Source organism: Girardinichthys multiradiatus, chromosome 14 (genome assembly GCF_021462225.1).
Source record: "Girardinichthys multiradiatus isolate DD_20200921_A chromosome 14, DD_fGirMul_XY1, whole genome shotgun sequence".
NCBI classification, from domain to species: domain Eukaryota; kingdom Metazoa; phylum Chordata; class Actinopteri; order Cyprinodontiformes; family Goodeidae; genus Girardinichthys; species Girardinichthys multiradiatus.
In genome coordinates, this window is record NC_061807.1 from 22,488,356 (window position 1) to 22,506,559 (window position 18,204).

Below are 18,204 nucleotides of genomic sequence, written 5' to 3' on the forward strand. Positions count from 1 at the left end.
ATAAAATTATTATATACATTTCTTATTTTATTGATTTCATTTTCTAAATGGCAAATTAATGACAATATCTATTTCTGACAATTTTCAAACTGAAATATGTGCCTGACCCTTCTTAGTAATTGGTAAAATTGTTTTTCAAACTGTGACTTGGATAAAACATGTTGAGTATCTATCCAAAGTTTTATATTTATACTTATTTGTACTTTTCCCTTTACATCAGAATCCTCTTCTTCTTTTTCTTGTCAGTTGTGGCCGTACTCCATTTTAGACTAGACATTTTCCCTCCACTTAACTTTCTCCTAAAACCGTTGCATACAGCTCTCTGTGAACACCCAGCCAGATTAGCTAATTTGGTTTAATGTCCTCGCGGATGGTGTAAGTGACTTTCTGCTGGACCACTGTCATGTAGGGCAGTCATTGTGTAGGCTGTTTGCTCCAATAAATGTTTTTATTAATATTATGGAATACACAACTTTCCGGAGAGATGCTTATGGCTATGTATTTACTGCAGTTCTAATCTGTGCTGGGAGTCTCTGCACCGGAAGCTTCCTTTTAAAGAAGGACGTTTAGTTTTACTCCTGCTTTTATTCTGAAAGGCAACCCGGATGTGGTTTAGGAATGCCTGATTTCATTCGCAGAGGAACGCCGAGACAGGACGACCATGAGATAAGGACTGAACTTTGTGTGGTAGACTCATTTTAAGACTCGTTTAAATAATTATATTCACACTGGCCGCTTTGGTTGCGTTTTAAAGGCAGTTTGTAGGTTTTTTGTTTGTTCTCAAAATAATTCCGGAGTGAAACAAGTCGTCCTAATCTACTTTCGGATTTTTTTTTTTGTGCTATTGTTGTTTTTAAAAGTAAACTCTGTGTTGCTAATCTTTTGATCAGAATGCGGTCCAAACCGCTTGGGAGTTAATGTAAGTAAAAAAAACAAAAACAAAAAAACAAAAAAAACCCTCAAGAAGACATTTCCTGAGTGGATAACCTGGAATGTGTGTGCAGCCGCTTCCCTTGTAAAAGAAGGCACTCTGACCTGGACACAGGAGAGTAACAAAGAGAGGCGGTATAACCTGCGAGAATGCGCTTTTTTTTTTTTTTACCAGGCTTTCTGGCTTTTTTACAGTCCGAATAAAATGGAATGGGAATTTTAAAAGAGCCTGTCGCCCCCCACCGCAAACAAAGATTGGATTGGAGCAGCGTCGAGCGAAGGGAACAACGTTGCGGGAAATGGAGAAGGAAGGCTCGTTGGAGCCAAACAACACACAGGCTGAGGTTTATGTATTGTTAGCAGAACGGTCCGAACTGCTCCTCCGCCCTGTTTAGTACCAGAGCATTCCTTTTCGTCACCAAATGCAGCGAGCGGGTTTTCACTAGACGTGTGCGGGGTTAAAAATGAGGCTGGACTGGCTGCAGTTGGTGGTGGTTTTGCTGCTGAGTGGCCTCCGTGGTTCCGCGGTGCCGTTCGCCTGCAAAACATCCGACGAACGGCCGAGGAGCGGAGGGAAAAGCCCGGTATCGGACAGGAAAGTGGTCTGCAGCAACATGGATCTCCATCAGGTGTTACCTCCGGACTCCTTCCCCAACAGAACAGTCACACTGTGAGTTTCATTTACTGTAAACACCCACACACACCTCGGATTAGTTCAGCGTGCCTCTCTAAAATATGTTTTCGACACTTAATTTTAGTAAATTTATTTACAGTCAAAATCGGAAAATTGTGCCTTATTCGGCCCCTTTTGCTTTGATACTTTCACACATCAACCAGTGTATCCAACCTCCATAAGCCTCATAATTAGTAAATAAGGTCAACCTGTAATTTAATCTCAGTATGAATGCAGGTGTTCTGTGAAGGTCTCAGGGGTTTATTAAAGAACATTAGAGGCATAAAAGGCATCACGGAAAACTTCACACAGGTAAGTGCTAAAGTTGTGAAAGGAGGGTATTAATCTAGCAAGAGTCCCAGATAACTATTAGTTACGCATGCCACAAGTCTGGCTTTAATGAAAAAGCAACAAGAAGAAAGAAGTTGATAAAAAAAAAAGGTCATAAATAATCTGTTTAGGGCAAACATCTCGAAGAAGGAGCTGTAAGCAGACCAACGTTTAACCTTCTGTCCTCTGAAAAGCGCTATTTGGACACAACCATCCCTACTGTGAAACAAGGTGGTGGCTGCATTATGCTCCAGGGATGCTTTTCTTCAGCAGGGGGAAGCTTGTCCCCTGCTGACCCTTGAAGCTTGTCCCTGCTGACCCTAACCCAAAACTGGGGGAAAACAACCCCAAACATGCAGCCAGAGCTACAGCGGATGAGTTAAGATGAATACATATCGGCGTGTTAGATATGTCAAGTTAAGAGGGAAGAATGGAGCGGAAGATCGACAGACGGATCGGTGCGGCTGCCACAGTAATGGGGGCGCTGTGCCAGTCCGTTGTGGTGAAGAGAGAGCTGAGCCGAAAAGCGAAGCTCTCGATTTACCGGTCGGTCTACGTTCCTACCCTCACCTATGGCCATGAACTTTGGGTCATGACCGAAAGAACGAGATCCCGGATACAAGCGGCTGAAATGAGCTTCCTCCGTAGGGTGGCCGGGCACTCCCTTAGAGATAGGGTGAGGAGCTCGGCCATCCGGGAGGGGCTCGGAGTAGAGCCGCTGCTCCTCCACATCGAGAGGAGCCAGTTGAGGTGGCTCGGGCATCTATACCGGATGCCTCCTGGACGCCTTCCTCGGGAGGTGTTCCAGGCACGTCCCACCGGGAGGAGGCCCAGGGGACGGCCCAGGACACGTTGGAGGGAGTATGTCTCTCGGCTGGCCTGGGAACGCCTTGGGCTCCCCCTGGAGGAACTGGAGGAGGTGTCTGGGGAGAGGGACGTCTGGGCGTCTCTGCTGAGTCTGCTGCCCCCGCGACCCGGTCCCGGATAAGCGGAAGACGACGAGTACGAGATATGTCAAGTCAAATGCCAGACCTGAATCCAATGGACAGTCTGTGGTAAGAGTCAAACTGTGATGTTCACAGATGCTCTCCATCCAATTTGACTGAACTTGAGCAATCTTGCAGAGACGTATGGGCAAAAATGTCAGCCTCTAGATGTGCAAAGCTGGTAGAGACATAACCCAAAAGACCTGCAGCTGTAACGGCAGTGAAAGGTGATTCGACAAAGTATGGATGCAAGAGGGCTGAATACAAATGCCTGCAACAATTTACAGATTTCTATTGGTACAAAATACTGAAAACCATGTATCGGTTTACTTCCACTGGACAAATAGGCACTACTTTGTGTTGGTCTATTGCCTAAAATCCCAATAAAATGCATTGAAGTATGTATTCATGACATGGCAAAATGTGGAAGAGTTCTGGTGGTGTAAAAACGTTCATCAAGGCGCTGTATTTTCACTCTCCAACTACTGAATTCACATGAAACCCTATCTTTGAGGCATTTACATGAGCTTACAGGCCATGAATTAAGCCTCGTGGGGTTTTTACACCAGGATGTGACTCAGACTATGGGAAGATTATAATAAAAGTTTAGCTCTTGACAGCACGCACCTGAGTTAGCCACGTTTCTACTCGTTACTGCAATACTTAAGGCTCGTTTTTACTTTTTCCCTGATGTTTTATTGGCTAATGGCTTAAAACACATACAGTGCAGTATAATATTACTTGAAGTCATTTTTTTGTTTTATGTTGTACTACATTGAGTTCAAATAGTAAGGTCATACAATGAGTAGGCATTTCTTAGATCACTCACTAGCGTGAAATAATCAGGGAGTGGAAAGCAAATAATAGATGGCATGGCAAAGAAAAAAAACGTGATTTAAAAGCCATCAAAGCGGGTAATTTTCCTTTATTTTCATCTCATATCTGGCTCCTGAACTTTGGTTTATCTCAGATTTCTTGGTCTTTGCCTTCATGTGGTGGTTGGAAGGTATTTTAATATCTAGGGTTACCTTAAATCTAATTAATTCAGGAGCTTTCCGAAGGTTTGGGGTTTGAATGCTTTTGAAGAGCTGGAAAGCTTCTTGTTACCAATGTAACGGATTGAGGTCTGACAGGTTGTCCATGTCTCTGTAAAAACTTTAACACTGTAATAACTTCAAGAATAATTTATTTGAAAGCACAGGATTCAATGCTGCTCTCTTTATTTCACCTCTTTCCTCTTAAAATAGAACGAGGAGCAAAGATACAACTGATTTCCTAGTATGCTATATACATAATTCTAAAACAAGTAATGGGATTGATCGTGATTATTCCATTATTGAATTAATCGTCAGCTAATTAAGTAATTGAATTATCTTTGACTGGAGTATACAGACTCTATAACATGCCGTTTGCTGAAAGAACAACCCACTCAGAGTTTTAATGAGGCCAAAGTTGGACAAAAATATATACAAGATGAATTTAAGATGAAAAAACCTTTTGTTGTTTGAAAATATTTTCCATTCAGTGGCATAGCTTTAGCTTCACCTGGTTCAAATCCTGTAAGAAATTTGTTAAGCGCCTTTTGTTATCCGATTATTAATTGATTAATGGAAAAAAATAGTCGACAGTTGCTGCCCAGCACAGCTTAGAGGGGGAAATAAATTAGCCAGAAGATACATTAGGGCAATATTTAACATTCTTTAAATATTGTGGTTCTCTCAGGGATAAATGAACAGAAAACAGAAAATCGACCGTTTGTTGTTTTCTTTTTTCCCTGCTAAACTGTTGTTTTATGCACCATCTTTTGAATGACGGATTTTATCTTTGCTGTCAATGAGAGCAAACACAGGAATCTGGTCAGAGCGTGACCGTCCATAGAGGGGCTTGTCTTTACAGATGGTAAAATGTATGCCACAAAACCTTCTCTGTTGACCAGGTAGTCAAGCAGACTGGGAAGTATGAATACCGCCTCGAAGCCCGCATTCTTGGAGTAAACAGAGATCCGTTCATTAGAGGTGGCACACCTTGTTTTTTCCCATTTATTACTTATGGGGGGGGGTTCCACTTTTAAACAATGAGCACACTTCTATGGTTGTGCCAGGAAAAATGACCCGACAGTTTAACCGTGAATGCATGGAAAACAACTATACCCCGTAACTTTATCCATGCAAGTTTGCACCTGAGCAGCAGCAAAGCTGCTCAACTTCTATGGCTGATGGAATGGGTTCACCCTGACATTTGGTGCGTGAAGTTGTTCATTGCAGTTCTGCTCTGAATCCCTCTGCGTAGAGACAAAAAGAAGAGAAAAACCCGAGTAATGCATTTCCTGAATTCGAGCGGTCCAAATGACACCACTTGCCTTAGTAATCCGAGAGGAAATGACACAAATGTGTTTACAACTGGCCTGTCCACCCATGTCAGCGGAGGCCCTCAGCTAAGTTACAAGTGCTTGAATTTAGCCTCTAGCTCTGAGAGACTAGGCGTTTGCACGGGTGTGTGCAGGAGTTCTTATTTCTGTCTACATGGGCTTGCGTTCAGGAACTGACTGAGCTTTATTTACTCATCCAGCTTGTATTTCTTTGTAAGACTGGTTCAATGTATTTAAGATCCTTTCCCTGGAGCAATTGGGTTGGATTGTTGTGAATAAGCGCTCCTGGTTTCCTCTCCTGCAGAGGAGTGCCGGATTTATCTGAGAAACGTTGTGGGGAAATGGCTCATTGGGGCGCTATAAACTAACTGGTTTTCCCGTGCAAACTGGGAATAAGAGCAGATGGAATTGTTTCCTTTTGGATTTTACATCCTAAACTATAAAGCTGATTGTAAACTCAGATCTGTGTAGAGTCTGATCATTCTTTATGTCTGTCATCTCTTCGTTTTTCTTTGTTGTGCCAAATTTCTTTGAAGCATTTGTGCAAAGTGAACAGATGTGCTAGCATGTCCTGAGAGTGTTTGCTTTTTAGGAGCGTTTCAGACATGCTGTTGGTGCACACCAGTGGAACATCCCAGTATGTTGTTAAGTGGTTTTGCAGTGTTTACATCGGAAAGCCACAATCCTGAAGACAAGGCACATATCCATTCAATTCAAAGCCTTTCATTTTTATTTTTTTTTTAAAGACCTGTTGAGCTTTTTCTTTTTTCTAAGAACAGCAAATCCAGTGGCCAGACTTTACTTAGGATATTATTGTGTATTTTGCAGCTCACAGTTTTATTCACCAAACCAAAGTGTAAATAAAACTCTGGGAGGATAGGAGATGGCAGAAGTCTGTAATTTTAAACAAAAAGTGTGAATGACAGGTGCTTTTTCTTTTTTCTTTTTTTTTTAACCTTGCCCCAACTTTGATTAAACCCATTGAGTTGACTTTATCCAGCTCCCTTCTCATTTATTGGCAGTCCGGATAAAAATGTATTAGAAGCTTAAAATGAATCCATATTTTATTTGCAGTTGCATAATCACAAACTAAAACACTGTTCTCTTATGTTTGGAGATTTTTTTTTTTTTCCGTCTCCCTTACCATCCAGCTTCCTGAGAGTGGTGGCAAGAAAGGTTTGGGTTCTAGTTCAACCTTCTTCGTCAGTTTCAGGTAATGTTTTTAACCAGGGGTAAGGGGTTTAACGAATATATTTGCTGTGTCCTGCTTTGTTCCTCATGCAACGTCTCAAATAATAATATCGGGACTATTCAAGTATAAATTCCCTTGGCGGGAATTTGCTGGAAGCTCAGTTTCTCCTAGTGCTCCTGAATGCATCATTCAAAATCACTGTAGCGCAAAGTCAGCCCATTGAGAGGTTTGAGGTTGTCACCATTGTTAAAGCTATGATATTTAATGCTAATCTGACAAAAGGGTGATAAACTTATATAAGCTTATGCTTATATATATATATAAGCATAAGCTGCACGGTGGCACAGTTGGTAGCACTGGTGCCTTGCAGCAAGAAGGTCCTGGGTTCGATTCCCGGCTGGGGTCTTTCTGCATGGAGTTTGCATGTTCTCCCCGTGCATGCGTGTGGGTACTGCGGCTTCCTCCCATAGTCCAAAGACATGCCTGTTAGGTTAATTGGTAACTCTAAATTGCCCTTAGGTGTATGAATGAGTGTGCTTGGTTGTTTGTGTGTTGCCCTGCGATGGACTGGCGACCTGTCCAGGGTGTACCCTGCCTCTTGCCCATAGGCACCAGCTCCCTGCAACCCACTATGGAATAAGCGGTAGAAAATGACTGACTGACTATATATATATATATATATATATATATATATATATATATATATATATATATATATATATATATATATACACTGCTCAAAAAAATAAAGGGAACACTTAAACAACACAATATAACTCCAAGTAAATCAAACTTCTGTGAAATCAAACTGTCCATTTAGGAAGCAACACTGATTGACAATCAAGTCCACTGTGCAGGACTTGTTTATGTCATTCCCAAGACGAATTGATGCTGTATTGGCCACAAAAGGAGGCCCTACACCATACTAATAAATTATTGTGGTCTAAAACCAGGTGTTTCAGTTTCATTGTCCAACCCTTTTATGTATTAAAAAAAACTTTATTCTGAAGGTGTTATTCTGAATTTTGCCGTGCCGGTGCGGCACGATCTGCATGTAGCGGAAACCCTGCATTATTTCCCTTTTCTGCCTCTTATTAGAATACAATGCTATCCTTATTGTGTCACCAAAAGCATATATTTTATGTAAAACTTTAAACCAAGATAAAATCTATACAATATTAATCTGTAGGGGAAATTGCATGTTTAGGGTTTGACTCTTTGATTAATGCCATTAACATTGATGTAATCTGCATGAGTAAACACAGGATGTGAGTTTTGACAGGATCATTTAGTAGATTTCTCATGGCATTTGCCCAAACATGTTATATTTTACTATACATGCCTCAAGAGAAGACAGAGTCATCTTAATGTCATGTTTAAGAGCTGACCTAAAAAAAAAATTCCCTACACCATAAACAGAGTCTGGAGACGTCGGGCTGACGTGCCGAGACCGGTCTGCAGAGAAGTAGATGACTTGGGTGCAGACTTTCTGAAGACAGCACAGATCCCTGGGAGTTAAATGAGTGTTAATTTTTATCTGTTTTGATTTGCTTTGTGTTATTGATAGTCAGGCGGTAGTCTTGCAAAGAAGACTTCCTTTTGCAGTCAAAGTTGTTTCTAAAATTCTGTTGTCACAATCTTGTCATGAGGAACAGGCTTAAGCGGAGTGCAAAGCTTTAAAAGGCGGAAGATGGAAAGGAGCCAACAAAACGCCTCCTGACTTCTTGGAGATCTCCATTTATCAGATTTCTTTAAAGAAACTGCAGAATCACCAGATGTTAAATGTGCACTTGATCTTGTATTTGAAAAACATAATCTACTTATTAAACCTTTATTACCTCTTTCTCTGAAGATTAAAAATCACTCCTCATGGATTTAACAGTCAAGCACAGTGTTTGTTCTGGTTGGAGGGAAATGGAAAAGCTTCAGCAAGTCTCCTCTGTCCAACTCCCTGCAATGAAACCCCTCCAACACCCTGTAATAGCTCCAGTATTGCCTCAGGTCACGGGAGCAGCTAACATGTATGTCACTAACCAACATGTTCCCTCCCTGCAGGCCAGAAACATACTCCAACCACAAACCCCTGCTGTGGATTCATGCTCTGTTGGTTTTTAACACCCTTCAGGGTGATGTTTTAAAAAAAAAAAGGTTGAACAGGGAACTGAACACAAGGCCTTGCTTGTTTTATGCCGGCATAAAGCAAATAATTCCTCGGAATCCAGTTTGTCCTGAAAAAACAGCACTTGGACCTGAAGATTTCCTCCTGGTTGGAAGTTAAATAAGATTAAGGGATGTTTAGTGATTACATATTGTATGAAACAGTAGATGGAGACGATCTGTTATAGTTGGTCTCTTTCACCAAACATTTACCCCATAAACCCACAAAGATGAGTTGCCTCTTAGCTGCCTCTGACCGTTTGCAAAAGGAGATGGCAATATCCTTCCAGAGTTTTCCTCTACTATTGGTTTTTTGGGACGGCGCTTCCCTCCCGCCAACAGAACCGCCCGTCCGTCAAGGAAATCGTGACGTAGTAAATTGTTAAACCTCTATGTGTTCACACGTTACCAATTTACCACAGCGGGAGAGTAACTATACAGTTTCCAACTTATGGCGGATCAACGTGCCTATTTAAGTCTTGATGTTAGGCTGCGCCGTGCAGCAACCACACGAGGAGCAGTTAGGGGCAGAGCAGAGAAACGTCACTGGTCCTCTGGTAGTTTTATTGGAGGGGCCGCAGCAGATCCCCTTCCTCTGACAAGTCACGTTTTTGCATTTATTTCCTAAATAATGCTGGAGAGCGTGGAGCAGAGAGGAAATGAGAAATTTCCTCTTCTGCCCTTGTATGGAAGCTGGTGAGCTGATTGAAGCTGACCCCCCCCCCCCCCCCCCCCCCCCACACACACACACACACACACACACACACCCGCCTAGATGCAAAATTCAGGCATCAGTGCTTCGTTTGTGTCGTTCAGAGGTCACCATCTCCAACCAGCTTGCTCCAAAATGAACCAGACCAGAATACTTTTAAGTGCTTCATTTATGCTGATTTGTGCTGGTAAAATTGCCGTTTGTGCTCTTATGGTTTCTGAGATATTATAAGTTTTTCTGAAAGACCTTTCTGAAAGTATTGGGCCTAATCAATGCCAGGTTAGAGAGTGAGAAGTTGACAATTTACGCTGTTGGACGATCAAGGTTCTGTACTGCAACACTGCCTTGCTTTGCAAAGAATTGCAAAGGTTTATGCTGAAAACCTGTTTGGAGTAGCTGTTTGTTGGCATTTTTAGCTATATCTAGTTTAATTTCAAAATGTAAGACTATACCGTCATGCTCTAAAATTATTAAAATGTTAATGGCAGTCTTGAACACACTCCTTTGAATGTATTTGTGTCAGAAATTGCCAAGACCAGCAATGAAAACCATCCAGAATTTAAATAAACCTCAAATAATTAATACATGTTGAGAATTATGGAAAAATGATTTTATTTCCAGACCTTTATCCCCATCTCATTGACAACATGATCACCAAATAAAATATAACTCCATCCATCCATCCGAGGGTTTTTTTCAGGGTAGATAAATTAAAACGGAAATGTGGAAATATCTGAAATTCATTCTGAACTTGAATATCAACTCAAATATTGACACAGCTCTAGAAATCTGAGTGGAATAGTCGGGAACCTGAGTTGGAGAACCCTTAAATTGAATATTTTTCATTCACTTACGTCCAGCTTGGTTCATGGCTTCACCTTATCAGCCACAGTAGTTGTAGTATGCTGGAGCATTAGGTCTCCAGGCTGCGGCCTCCTGGTGTCCTAGGCCTCCATAACAGACAAAACCATGTCGGTATTCTAGTGAAAGGTTCTGCTTTACTCTCATAGCATTATCATTATTACCTTTATTTTATTTTATCTGTGTATTCGTTCATGTTCAAGTGAATTTTTGGCATGTTAGTTGTAAAGATTTAAATAACTGAATACCCAGTCATATTTCTGAGCATGTAGATTTCAGGTTTTATTGTTGATTTAGTTCCTACAGACAGTGCCAGCTTAGAGCCTAAGCCACAAAAAACAAGACTGTGTTGTGTACACCTCCAGCAGTAGTGCCTCATACTTCCACTAATTGAAAAAAGGCACTGATTCCACTTTCATATTTAATTAACACACATTCCTTACTGGTGTTTTGTAATCTGTGTCTGGGTATTCTCCAAGGAAACATTTGTTTCCTTGCAGCTCTAAATGGGGACATGATGTGTGAAAACGTGACAAAGGCTTCGGCTGCCTGAAGTGTGCAACATAATACACTAGGAGTGCACATCTTAGAGTTTGCAGCCTGATTTTCAAGGTCAGTTTCATGTTAATTGCCTTTTTTATTTATACATTTTTATCTTTGTTTTCTTTACAGAATTCTAAACAACAACAAGATTCAAGAACTTCGAAGTGGAGCCTTCGTTGGATTGTCTACTTTGGAAAAATTGTAAGTACAGCTACTGAGTAAAATTCCTTCACATGAATAGAAACCTGCTTGTTGATTGGTTCTGCAAAGCAGAGTAGCTATCTTGTGTAGTAGTAGTAGAAGAACACAAGAAGTAGTACTTGAAGTAGTTGGAGTAGAAGTAGTAGAAGAAATGGACCACAGAGAAAGGTCATAGTTGTTCTGTTGAACTCTACAAAAAAAAAAACATTTATTTATTCATTACCTATTTATTCCAAAAATCTGTTGAAAACGGTCCATAGATAATTTTAAACTGAAAAGCTGCTCTCTTGGGTCACGTCAGTCCTAATTTATCACTACCATTGCAGACAAAATCAAAGTTATGCACTTGTGGCTTTCGTACAATGGGGTATAATCCTGTTTATCCCTCTTCTGTTACAAATACGAGCAAAAGCAGAGGAACTGATCTAAAACTTGTCAAAGTTTGGTGTAACTTTACATTAGTTATAGAGTGTAGACGCTTTGAAGACTTCATTGCGTTGGCAAGGCCAGAATCAAATCCTCACCATATGATAAGGGTCAGTGAAGATGGCACAGTTTCACACTTTAATGGTACTGATACAAACTTTTTAAACACACTGTGTAACGTGATCTCACTTTTTCACTTTAATACACAAGAGCAACACCTATTCTTAATGATGCTTAAATAAAATATTAATTATTGAAGCTCTGATAATGTGATCTGTATCATTTGTTTTGTCACTAGTCAGAAGGAACTTTAACAACCAGATTTCCCTCCCTGTAAATGCATAAATGTTTAATAGATTAAGATAATTCCAGAAAAATAAGATTGCTTTATTTATTTTCTCTGTAAAAAGCCAATGTTTACAACAGTATATAAACTTAAACCAACGTGTAACCACAGTTTTTTTGTTGTTGTAAAAGTCCTAAATTACATCCAGAAGTTAATTAGCTGAAGTTATCCATCCATTCACAAGTGAAGTGAAGACTCGCAGAGCGGAGGGATTTGCAAAACACAAGCTAGGATCACGGCAGTGGAATATGAACGTCATGAGAAAAATGAGGCATCCGGCAGCGCTTCGCTTCAGTCAGTCAAGGCTGTTGCTCTATTTTGTAAGACTGGGGGTAGTAGTAGAAGGGGCTAATTATAGGAAGAGCCCCAAGGGTTTGCAGTTTTGCCTGCCTGGTGACAAGCGCTTGACAAACAACTGCTTGGATATTCCTGGATTCTGTTAATTCTCAATGGGAAGCAAGCGACATACATGCTGGGCAAGGAGAGCATAAATCAGAGAAGCAGCCATGAAGCCCATGGTAACGCTGGAGGAGCTGCAGAGATGCACAACTCAAGTGGACTGAGCTTGAGCTATTTTGAGACATACTTTAAAAGACCTTTGAGTATTTGTCTGTTAAATATTTAGAAAACTATGTATCATTTTTCTTCACAATTATGTTTGATATAGATAAATAATATCTTAATGAGTTTGAGTTTGTCGCTGTAATGCTTCGTTAGCATCTATGAACTCTCCTGACTTCACCAAGCAAGCCATATAAGACTACCAACAGTTTGTGTTTTTTCTGGGACAAGTGTCGATTTTCACTTGGCTTGAATGCGGCCTGTAATGCTATAAGCTGTACTTCCTTCCTACATGGAGATGCAGAACGTGGCTGGTGATTTATCGCTCGGGAATGGCATCATGCAGATAAAATAACCAGACCATTAACGGCCCCACTTTTACCCAAGGCTACAATAACACATGAGTGCGTTGATATGGAATTTTAAGTGCATGTTTCTCTTCCTTTTAGGCTCAGGCTGCTGAGAAGATGAGCAACTATATGGCAAAAACTGACATACCTTGTGTTTCGGCAGCGAATTTTTAGAATTAAGAGTAAAAAACTACAAGGCATCTTCCAAATTCGTGCTCGTTATTTGTTCCCCCTGAATCATACATTTACAAGGTTGTTGTCTACTCTGATTATTTCTTGAGACGACTTGTTAGTTTTCAAAGCTCAGGCCTTGAGGATAAAAAGGAGGATGTGCATTGAATGTGTAAAAAAAAAAAAATCTTTGATCCTTTTTTGAAGAAAGCCTTCAAGGCTCTTGCATGTTTTGTGAATAGCCAGTCATTCCGCCTGTCTGCATAAATCAACCGGCAGGTTTGCCTCAGCCACCTACTGCCGTCCACCTCCAGATTAGACGGCTTGCTTGCTTTTGTGATTATAATTAGACCAAGCCGAGGCCAGAGGTGACAGCCATAAGATTCCCACACACACATTCACACTGATCATGCTCCATGGCACCAAAATGGCACTCCCACCTAAAATCTCAACGAGGGGGAAAACCTGCATCACTTTTTTTTTATGTGTCCACAAAGAAACTCCCTCCCCCTCACATAGACTGCCTAAATGCAGACGGCGAGGGGTGGATTTCTGCCTGCCCCGCTCTCTCTGTGTGAAATCGGAAAGTAACTCTAGAGGCCCCTGGGTTCTGCTAGGGGCCAAAGATGTCGCTGCTCGTTTATAAGCCGCTCAGAATTCCCCATTACTATCCCTCTTCTGGGAACAGTAGGCGGACTGGGAAGCTGTAAAATGCTGATTTCTTCCTGAAGGCGTTGCTCTCTGGAGGATGAGGATCTGGAAAGGTTGAGATGGATCCTGAAGAATCTGGTTTTGTCAATTTAAGTTTATGCAGGAAAAGGCAAATTTCTGTGTTTGCTGTCCAGCATTTAATTTGCCAAAAAATTAGTTTAATCAGTGGGATTATTGTGGTAGTATTCGGCTTTTTAAACACCACTGCTTTATGAAAGTAAAGCCTAGAGTAGAGCTGCAAAATGTATTGAATCGTAATCTGCGTGCCAATATTCGCACGTGCAATGAAATTGCCTTTTTACGACCATGCACAAAACAAAACAAATTTGACTGTATCAATGTTGCTGCCAGTGTTTGGCCCAGCAAGCTTAATTTGCCCATACAGGATGGAAAAAAATAACTACTTGTTTCTCTGTGTGTTTGTGTTTGTTTGCAATTACATTCATAAAAAGAAATTGGAAGAAATATGTTTATATCTAATAATTCTATTGCAACTTTTAAAAGACGATTCTTAGTCCAAGGGAAGCAATTGGTACGGTTTATTCAACAATGTTTTTACACAGTAAAGAGAATTTGGAGAGCAACATTTACCAACATTATCACACATCGCATGTTTTCCTAATATTGCTCACACTGAGCTGGGCGACAGAAACTGAGACGTTTATAATGACATTTTGTGCTCCTTATTGTGATAACAATAAAATGATGATTAAAAAGTATTTAATCCTTCAAATATCACTCTTAAAATGGTCAATGGACTGAATTTATATATCGCTTTTCTAGTCATACTGGTGACTGAAAGCGCTTTACAATAGAGTCACATTCACACTGACGCACATGCATACACAGATCGGTAGGCAACATGGGGTTAAGTGCTTTGCTCAGGGGCACATCAACATGTGGCAGGAGGAAGCTGGAATTAAACCCACAATTTTTGGATTTCAGGACAACTATTCCTCCCACTGAACCACAGTCACCAAAAACCAAAAAAAAACAAAGCTTCTCCAGGACTCCAATGACATGAAGTGTGACTCTTATCACTCAACTTAACATAGTAACTGCCTTTAATCGTATTTTCGAATTTATTCTTATTTATTGATGCTTCCATGGAACCAATAATGGAGAAAACGGTCACTAGAAAGTACGTTTATTGATACACATACAGTTCTGCTTTTAATTGAAGGTTTCAGCTGCTGAACGTGGCCCCGGGGCCATGGTTGTAATTTAAGGCTGAGTCTATGAGGACTTCAGCCGTGGCTCTCTAACATGGCACATCAGAATGAAGTGAACTGTTGCATTAAAGTGGCCAGATGTGCAACAACTGAATGTCATGTTTCAACACATACGCTGTAGATTGCTTCCATGCCAAGAGACAGATTAAGGAAAATGAACAGCAGGTAATCTTTCTGTCAGTTAAACATTATTTTAATGAGGGCGGAAACACACCTTAAAACCTTTGCAGTTGATAACTATTATGTTTGGAGCTAGTTCAACATTGGATTTGAAACAAACATTCAGTACTCTGCCAGCTACAGGTCCTTCTCAAAATATTAGTATATTGTGATAAAGTTCATTATTTTCCATAATGTCTTGATGAAAATTTAACATTCATATATTTTAGATTCATTGCACACTAACTGAAATATTTTAGGTCTTTTATTGTCTTAATACGGATGATTGTGGCATACAGCTCATGAAAACCCGAAATTCCTGTCTCACAAAATTAGCATATTTCATCCGACCAATAAAAGAAAAGTGTTTTTAATACAAAAAACGTCAACCTTCAAATAATCATGTACAGTTATGCACTCAATACTTGGTCGGGAATCCTTTTGCAGAAATGACTGCTTCAATGTGTCGTGGCATGGAGGCAATCAGCCTGTGGCACTGCTGAGGTCTTATGGAGGCCCAGGATGCTTCGATAGCGGCCTTTAGCTCATCCAGAGTGTTGGGTCTTGAGTCTCTCAACGTTCTCTTCACAATATCCCACAGATTCTCTATGGGGTTCAGGTCAGGAGAGTTGGCGGGCCAATTGAGCATAGTGATACCATGGTCAGTAAACCATTTACCAGTGGTTTTGGCACTGTGAGCAGGTGCCAGGTCATGCTGAAAAATGAAATCTTCATCTCCATAAAGCTTTTCAGCAGATGGAAGCATGAAGTGCTCCAAAATCTCCTGATAGCTAGCTGCATTGACCCTGCCCTTGATAAAACACAGTGGACCAACACCAGCAGCTGACACGGCACCCCAGACCATCACTGACTGTGGGTACTTGACACTGGACTTCTGGCATTTTGGCATTTCCTTCTCCCCAGTCTTCCTCCAGACTCTGGCACCTTGATTTCCAAATGACATGCAGAATTTGCTTTCATCCGAAAAAAGTACTTTGGACCACTGAGCAACAGTCCAGTGCTGCATATCTGTAGCCCAGGTCAGGCGCTTCTGCCGCTGTTTCTGGTTCAAAAGTGGCTTGACCTGGGGAATGCGGCACCTGTAGCCCATTTCCTGCACACGCCTGTGCACGGTGGCTCTGGATGTTTCTACTCCAGACTCAGTCCACTGCTTCCGCAGGTCCCCCAAGGTCTGGAATCGGCCCTTCTCCACAATCTTCCTCAGGGTCCGGTCACCTCTTCTCGTTGTGCAGCGTTTTCTGCCACACTTTTTCCTTCCCACAGACTTCCCACTGAGGTGCCTTGATACAGCACTCTGGGAACAGCCTATTCGTTCAGAAATTTCTTTCTGTGTTTTACCCTCTTGCTTGAGGGTGTCAATAGTGGCCTTCTGGACAGCAGTCAGGTCGGCAGTCTTACCCATGATTGGGGTTTTGAGTGATGAACCAGGCTGGGAGTTTTAAAGGCCTCAGGAATCTTTTGCAGGTGTTTAGAGTTAACTCGTTGATTCAGATGATTAGGTTCATAGCTCGTTTAGAGACCCTTTTAATGATATGCTAATTTTGTGAGATAGGAATTTTGGGTTTTCATGAGCTGTATGCCAAAATCATCCGTATTAAGACAATAAAAGACCTGAAATATTTCAGTTAGTGTGCAATGAATCTAAAATATATGAATGTTAAATTTTCATCATGACATTATGGAAAATAATGAACTTTATCACAATATGCTAATATTTTGAGAAAGGCCTGTATTTCAAAGTGAGAATGTCTTTTCTCTGTCCAAATAGGTTTTAAGAGGTGCCAGGTCATGTGCACTCTTCAGTCTTCTCGCTTGGCTTTGAGGAACTTCTAAAAAAATATCTGCCATTTCTTGGTCCTCCCTTCTTATTTCTCTCTCGGCACCTCATTGCAGGAAAAAGAACTCGGCTCGCTCACATCAAAAGTTTGCTTGAGCAAAAGATGTTTTTGTCTGCGGCTCATTTGGAGAAGCCACTTCTAAATGACGGTTTGTCGACATCAAACGGACAGAGTTACCCAGCGGTGTATTGTGTGGGTTCAGGTGGTGAGTGGAGAGCCTCTTGAACCTCCGCTTTAACGAGTGACGAGGCAGTGGCAGGCGCAGGTGAGCGCCGCAGGAATTCTGTGACCACAATCCTTTGAACCCTAAGGAGAAGCAGGGGGAGGTGGCGGCTGTGTCTGTGAGGGTAGGGTCGTGGCAGCAGTTGTCTAGTGATGATGGGTGATTGAGTTTAGAGGAAGGTCTGGTTGCTGTCGTTGGATTTTTCTTGCACTCCTTAATTATAGGTATCTGTTTCTGCACCCTTTTAACTAGGAATTTTCCAAGATACGTCTGAACTCATTTCTGTTCACATTTTTAAGTCCCTGACCTAACTGTTTGTTAATTTCTGCAAAATCATCAAAATATGGTTGGGTATGTTTAGAAAATGGTGAAGTAAAGCTCTACAACTGGATGAAGCCATATTATTCTAGAGGTTCTGTCAGGACATACAGCTGTAATAACCTTTTTATTTTGGGGTTTTTTAAATCCAAAGAAAAAACAACCTCCAAACAATTATTACGTTTATTTTCCCACGTTCTGCTACACAAATATATTCATACAGGGGCAGATCATTTTTAGGATATAAAAAACCAAATTGTGGAATTTAAAAAAATAAAATGAAATGCAGAGAACACAATATTGCACCATGTGTTAATATGTAGGTGGGATCCTACTAAATAGAGCAACAAATCTGGGTTTTTATTGTCAAGAGCTTTTTTTTTTAACCTTAACTATGACTTTTACAATGAAGAAGCGGTGAAACCTCGACCGTATTGGTCGCTGCAGCTCTCGGGTCTGTCTGTGGGATGTGACCTGTGACCTGTTCAACTCGGGGTCATGTTGCTTCAACACAGCTGTCACCACACTAGTTAAATTTGCAGTTTAGTCAGCAAATGGTAAAAAAAAAAAAAAAGTCACTTGTTCAGAATCAGATTGGTGGTGTCTGACATACGTAATTTTCATAAAATAATAGATTTAGTTTATGTAGCTGGGTCTCCTCTAAGAAAATTAGTGACAGCGTTTGTACAGCTGTAAGCAGTTAATTAATGATCTTGTTTAAAAGACTTAACGGTTGAGTAGCTAAGCTATGCAGTTATGTTATTGCTGTTGTAACTCCTGGTCTGAAAAACAAAACGTTCTCTCTCCTCAGGGACCTGCGGAGTAACATTATCAGTCGTATTGAGCCGGGAGCTTTCCTGGGATTGGGAGCACTGAAGAAACTGTGAGTATCGGA

General features: G+C 41.0%; 1 protein-coding gene across 2 annotated transcripts in view; it reads left to right on the forward strand.

Moving 5' to 3' along the window:
• Window positions 1-619: 619 nt before the first annotated feature.
• adgra3 (adhesion G protein-coupled receptor A3) overlaps window positions 620-18,204 on the forward strand; it is a 38,612-nt gene continuing 21,027 nt past the window's right edge. Inside the window, exons 1-3 of one of the 2 annotated variants that reach the window (XM_047385318.1) lie at window positions 620-687; window positions 10,882-10,953; window positions 18,121-18,192. Coding sequence is in view for 1 of the 2 variants with exons in the window: in XM_047385317.1 (XP_047241273.1) it covers window positions 1,395-1,600; window positions 10,882-10,953; window positions 18,121-18,192 (350 nt within the window). In the remaining variant the exon portion in view is untranslated. Of the gene's footprint in view, window positions 1,601-10,881; window positions 10,954-18,120; window positions 18,193-18,204 lie in introns of both variants that reach the window. The other variant, XM_047385317.1, reaches the window with a different exon arrangement.